This window comes from Silene latifolia, chromosome 6, assembly GCF_048544455.1.
Source record: "Silene latifolia isolate original U9 population chromosome 6, ASM4854445v1, whole genome shotgun sequence".
Taxonomy (NCBI): domain Eukaryota; kingdom Viridiplantae; phylum Streptophyta; class Magnoliopsida; order Caryophyllales; family Caryophyllaceae; genus Silene; species Silene latifolia.
In genome coordinates, this window is record NC_133531.1 from 105,534,191 (window position 1) to 105,540,190 (window position 6,000).

Genomic DNA, 6,000 nt, shown 5'->3' on the forward strand with positions numbered 1-6,000 from the left:
TTTTTGGCACCAAAATATGACGCACTGTCATTGTGATTCACCGAGTAGAAACTGAGGACATTGTTGCAGAAGTCACAATTTGTATTTGTATTGTTGTTGCATTTTCTCACACCCGAAGAAACTGATAAGCAGATACCTCAAATAAAAGGATTATGAATTTTTTTTAGTTTTAATCACCAAATACCTCTGTTTGCTAAACTGCAGATTAGTAATTAGCAATGAAAAGACCAAGAAAATGAATTCGTAGCACTGTCACCTATTTCTCTTCTTTACCATATAGGAAGTAGACAATTTACAGTGCAGAGATAATGCTAAAACTTTTCTGAACAAATTAATTCCTCACTCATTCCCTAATCAAGTTGGGATGAAATCCGATCTCGTTCAAACTGCCGATAAGCATGTCTAGTCCTCAAGAACAACACCACACTAGAAACAAGCCCCACGAGTGATAAGCATCCCCACAACACAAACGTCCAGTAATAGCATTGCCTTCCCATACAGATCATTGTATCAGTAACCATTACGATTTTATGGCTTGAGCCAGAATTCGAGTCATAAACAATAGCAGCAAGTAGACCATAAACCAGAGATCCAATAGGGATGTTGGTGATCAAAATGTTGTGGTTGACCCCTACACTGCTAGGCCCAAATAGCTCAGATGTTATGGACACGGCTGCTGCAAATATGAAGCCTGAGCTCAGGCCCATCAGGGCTGTGCCAGTCTGAAGTGCCAGGACACTTCCTGACGAAGTGAGCACGAAAAAAGCAATGGGTGTTGGGGTCAGTGCAAGTGCTAGCCATCCCGTCCTTGCAAAGTAGAACTTCCTGCTTGAAGTTTAGTAATGGAGGATTGTTGGTTAAGTTCAGGAAAATGTATAATCACATATGCAAAAGGGAAAGTATGGTATAAATTTAAGAGTGTAACAAAGATGCGGAAGCAGACAAAGTGCCAAAAGAATGTCAATTTAGACCGTGAACCAACTTTTATAATCATCCAGACATGTTGATTCAGTACATAATGAGCTATTAATTTAACAACCAACGACTTACAACTTGTCGAAAAGAAAACCAGCTTACGACAGCAGCTTTGATTCATTCATCAAGTTAAAGGCTCCCGCTTATAGAAAGGTTCAAGTCTAGTCATCTGACGTTCTTCATTAGTAGTTCAGTAAAATGACTCGCAAAATTGGCTGTCCTTTTATTCTGAAGTGGCCGTAATTCCATACAATTTGGGACTTAGTTTCACTCAAAATCATTCGGAAACAACCTTGTACGTTGTAAATATAGGGTCAGGTTGCGTACATCCAATGTATCTAAGTCATCATTTGTGGCAAACCCTTGAGTGCACTGGGATAAAGTTGTTGTTGTTGATAGGTCATCTTAGGTACTAGTCTTTTGGGTTTTGGGTAGTTTCCAAAGTGATGACTACGAGTCCTGGAAATTGGGTCTTTTGAAATGTCGGTTTTGCCTAGTCTAGCCTTACTCGTGTTGGAAACACAACTTAAAACTCCTGTTTTGATGAGACATGAAAAAATTTGGGTCTAGAATTGGCAAACCTACATGCATCACATATTTAAGCACCTACAGATGCCTCATTTGAATGTGAAATTATAAATGTACTTACGCACGAATATAGTCCGGAGTAGCTGAAAGTAAGCGGCCAAAGAATGAGAAGGAAGAATACAATGTCAAGAGAGTTGTGGTGCTGGAACTCTGCCCGAGAGACTGAGCAATCTGCCCTAAGTTATTGCTGTAAACTAATCCTATTGTACCTCCACAAATGTAGGCAACATAGTATAGCCAGAAATCCACCCTACGCACCAGCAATGAAGCCGAATGCTCCTCTCCAAGCATCACCAACTGATCCTTAGCAATAACAGTCTCACAGCACACCTCACCCTTCCCTCCATCCAAGCTAAAAGAAGACGGTCCATCTCCATCTATTAGCAACGACATTGTACTGCCTCCTCGTGTGGTCAACTCCTTGTGAAACTCCAAATCATAATCATCTACCAAAATGAAACCAGACCCATCAATCCTGAAACCTGAATGAACCTGTTTGAACCATTCCCGGACATACGAAATCCCGGGAACACATGTAGGGAAGATCAGTAGAAAAATGGCCCCACCAAAGAGAAGTCTAGAACAAGTTAAACCATTAGTAGATGAGGTGAAGAAGAGGAGATACAGTCCAGTCATGACTGCCAAGACATTGAGGAAAAGGAATATTAAAGAGTCTCTTTTGATATCATCAGGAGGGAGAGGGTCGAGTTCTGGTTGCCTTAGAATCGGTATTAAGGCAGCTAGGGACGTCAAGAGTGGAATGACGGCATTTAAGAGAAGGTAGAGGGAAGATGAGGATGGGTTAATGGAATTGGCTGCTAGAGCATATAAAGCTGCGCTTACACCATTGAAACTGACTGTTAGGGAGATTGCAAGGGCTCGGTTTGCCGGGAAATTTTTGATGCAGAGAACAAAACACACTGTGTTGAACCAGCTGATGCTGCATCCTGCTAATAAGCATAGGGAAAACACCTGCGAAACAAAATCGAAATAATTGTTTAGACGATGATTCTTGTATGAAACAGTTTTACATGCGAAATCAGCTAAATTAGTGAGCAAGTAAAAAGGAGGTAGGTAGGGAAAGAGAAACAAACCAGGAAATAAGGGGGAGAGAAGAGACCAAGAAGGAAAGCCCACTGGAGGCCATAACCAACTAACCCCATAAAAGAAGCAATGAACAAAACAGCCCAAAGAGGCAACCACATCAAAGCCAACCCGGAAGTCCATCCCAAGGCCTTGCCCAAGTCGGAGGCGGTAGCTAAGTAGTTAAGCTGCACCTGTGACACTCCTAACGCAACCTTCATCTCGGATGAATACGCTGAAAAGTCAAAATTGGTACCTGTTAACGCCTGTATCCATATCGTTGCCACTAGTATCATCCATTTCCGCGACGGCCCAGCCATATCTGCCCGGACTAACCAATCTTACTAGTGTTGGAGTATTAGTTACTAGTTAGGGTGTACCTTATTTTATAATCTTTTGGAATAAAGGATATAAGTGAGCTCCTCAATATAATATGTAACCATGTGGGGTTGTTATACATAGGGAACCTAGCTAGTAGCAAAGGACAGCACTCACTATTCCAAAATTCCAAAAAGTAATTAAAATTATCGATTTTTGTAACCCAAAATTCTTAAATATGAATCTTAACATAAGTATAAAATAATACGAGGAGAAATTGGTTTCTAGGTTCACCCTGGTATGAGAATGGTTGGTTGATTGGTTGGTTTAAACTGTGTGTGTGTGTGAGTGTGTGATGACTGATGATGATGGTATGGCGGGTAGCTGGGTAGGCCATAATAATAACAAACGTACAGTGTAGTCTAAAACTGTGCATCTTTTGGCCAACTACCAACTGTAATAAACGCCAATTTCTGTTGGGACCATCCAACTGATGGATACTTCTTACACACCATCCATGCTTTTCACGAAATCAATGTCAAACAGTTCATATATCATCCCACCTACATTTAGAAAACTCTGATTCGTCCATGATGTTTGCTAGATGTATGCACCTTGTCCATCTTCAGTACTCGTATTTGCTAGATGTGAAAATCCTTTGAACCTGCTAGCATTTGTACAAGGTCCAGTCACTTTAAGTCCGTGAGAATAACATTATCACGTTGCAGAACAACTTTATTGAGTATACCGAGTTACTCACGGTCTCTCATATATAGTCACCAACAATTTCTCGTACCATTTTCTCTAGTTAAATCCAATATATATTGTACATACAGATTACAGTTAATATACTCTGTACTAATAAGACATTCATAATTACCGAGTATTATCAGTTGGATTGTAATGACATTAATTCCATCACACCACGACTACTCATGTACGCCTGTAAGCAATCTATTAAGCATTTTTGTCGTTGGTTTCTCAATCTAGTAGTAATCGAATAACTATTTCATCGGTTTAGAGCATTTCAAATCATCACAATAAACTGCATTTGGCATTAGACAATTATACGCAGAATGCGTTACATTAATCACTGAGGAATGACAAGTCTCCTGAATTTTATGTCCTCAATCAAACGGTTCAAAGCACACCAAGACGACCCTCCCTCATTCACAGCCTCGCTGGCCAACTTGGCCAATACCTCAGCCTTTTCAAAAAACTCATCCTTCCTTTCCATAAGATCCCTCACCATACCCTCTATCACAACTCTATCACATTTATCCTTCATGTCAATTCCGATTTTCCAATCCTCTTCTACGAACCTACTAATCACCAGTTGATCAATCCCTTTCGGCCAACAAATCATCGGCACCCCTTCCACCACGCTTTCTAGAGTCGAGTTCCATCCACTGTGAGTCAGAAACCCACCTACTGCTCGGTGTGCCAATACTTCCTCTTGTGGGGCCCACGTAACAACCCGACCTCTTTCCTTCCCGCCTTTCAGAATCTCTGGCGGCAATTTTGATAGGAACATGTCATCATCTGCTCTTACACTAGAATCTGGCCGTTGAACCCACAGGAACCGTGTTCCACTATTAACCAGGCCGTGCCAAAACTCGGTCAGCTGATCAACTGTCAACGATATAATGCTCCCGAAGCTGACAAAAAGCACTGATTTTGAGGGTTGTTCGTCAAGCCATTTAAGGCAGCTTCTATCTTCATGCCAAAAACTACTACATTGACCCATTTTTGGATCCGTCATATCTCGAGGAATCCGGGTCTTGGCGAGGGAGTGGATTGGACCAATGGTGTACAGGTTCGGGAAAAGGGAACGCAGTTGAGAAAGAAGAGCAGTTCCCTCGAGTTTATCATAGGTGTTGAGAATGTGGCCTTGAGCAATTGGCAATTCTCTGCACTCCCTTAGAATTAGTTGGACGTAAGGTTCATCCATGTCTTGAGCTCGGCATATGCCTGGGAGGTCACGCCGCCTTATAGCCGCCTCTGATCCCGGAATGTTAGTTACTGCTTCATCCAAGTCTCCTAGACCCACCAAGTAGAAAGTATTCATCATTCATTAGAGAAATTTTCTAGAGTATGTTTGAAGATTTGAAGGCAAATTAATAAATAAAATACCCAATTTTTTAAACCGGAAAACTAAGACAAGTATGAAATGGAAGGGGGGAGAGTACCATTTTTGAAGGGGACAAGTCTGGCGTCAACAAGCATAGGAACCAAGCGACAGCTAGCCCAAACACAAGACGGACTCAACGTAGAAAAATACACCACCGGAATCCCCATCTCCATCGCCTTCTTTCCAGCCAACGGAAACACCCCGTCCGCAATCAGACACGTCGCCGGCATCAACTCCGGCAGCCTAGAAATGAACCCTGTCTCGAAATTCCTCACCATGTCCGAAAATTCCGACGGCGGCCGGGGGTGGTCCCCAGCGATGCCATCAGAGATTTCGACGAAGCTGACTTTGGGAAAGCGAGACGGGAGGTCAGGGAGACGGAGGCGGATGAAGGCTGCGTTGACGACGGTGATGTGAAAGTCGTTGTCGTTACCGGTGGAGAGGAGGTGTGCTAGTTTGAGGAAACAGTTGACCGGGCCTTGTAGTGGGAGTGGGAGTAGTAGTATGTGAGCTACTTTATTATCAACTACTTGTTCACCTCCCATGCCTCTCTCTCTGTCAATCTGTCTTAGGTTGTTACTCTTGTCTCTTTTGTTCAAACTCTTTGCTTCTGGTTGCTCTTCTTCTACTAATTACTTGTAGTGTTTAATGTTTAATTGCTTGTAGTGTTTAATCAAGTGTGATATTCCAATTTGAGAGAATTATTGAGACATTTGAAATTACAAGCTTTGTTTGGTAAAATTAATTTGAAAAGTTAAGCACTTAAAATTGAAAAATTAATCAAACCTGAAAAAGAATTCAATAAGGAATCGATTATATAAGAAATGGTTAAAAAACGAAATTTGAATAGGCGATTTTTAGTAAAATGACATAAAAGTATATGATAATTATTTAATTATAGACTG

At 41.5% G+C, this 6,000-nt stretch overlaps 2 protein-coding genes across 3 annotated transcripts; both read right to left on the reverse strand.

Annotated features, from left to right (window-relative positions):
* Nucleotides 1–120: 120 nt before the first annotated feature.
* On the reverse strand, nt 121–3,334 carry LOC141587065 (protein NUCLEAR FUSION DEFECTIVE 4-like). 2 transcript variants are annotated; one of them, XM_074408485.1, is made up of 3 exons: nt 2,658–3,334; nt 1,625–2,535; nt 121–825 (listed from the first exon to the last, which is right to left on the reverse strand). In XM_074408485.1, the coding sequence occupies exons 1-3, from the start codon at nt 2,964–2,966 to the stop codon at nt 351–353; spliced, it is 1,695 nt and encodes a 564-aa protein (XP_074264586.1). In that variant the 5' UTR covers nt 2,967–3,334; the 3' UTR covers nt 121–350. The 2 variants fall into 2 exon arrangements, with proteins under 2 accessions (XP_074264586.1, XP_074264585.1); XM_074408484.1 differs by having other exon boundaries at nt 121–828; nt 2,658–3,075.
* Nucleotides 3,335–3,996: 662 nt separating this feature from the next.
* Nucleotides 3,997–5,750, reverse strand: LOC141587067 (7-deoxyloganetic acid glucosyltransferase-like). Its single transcript, XM_074408487.1, has 2 exons — nt 5,154–5,750; nt 3,997–5,004 (listed from the first exon to the last, which is right to left on the reverse strand). The coding sequence occupies exons 1-2, from the start codon at nt 5,638–5,640 to the stop codon at nt 4,055–4,057; spliced, it is 1,437 nt and encodes a 478-aa protein (XP_074264588.1). The 5' UTR covers nt 5,641–5,750; the 3' UTR covers nt 3,997–4,054.
* Nucleotides 5,751–6,000: the final 250 nt, after the last annotated feature.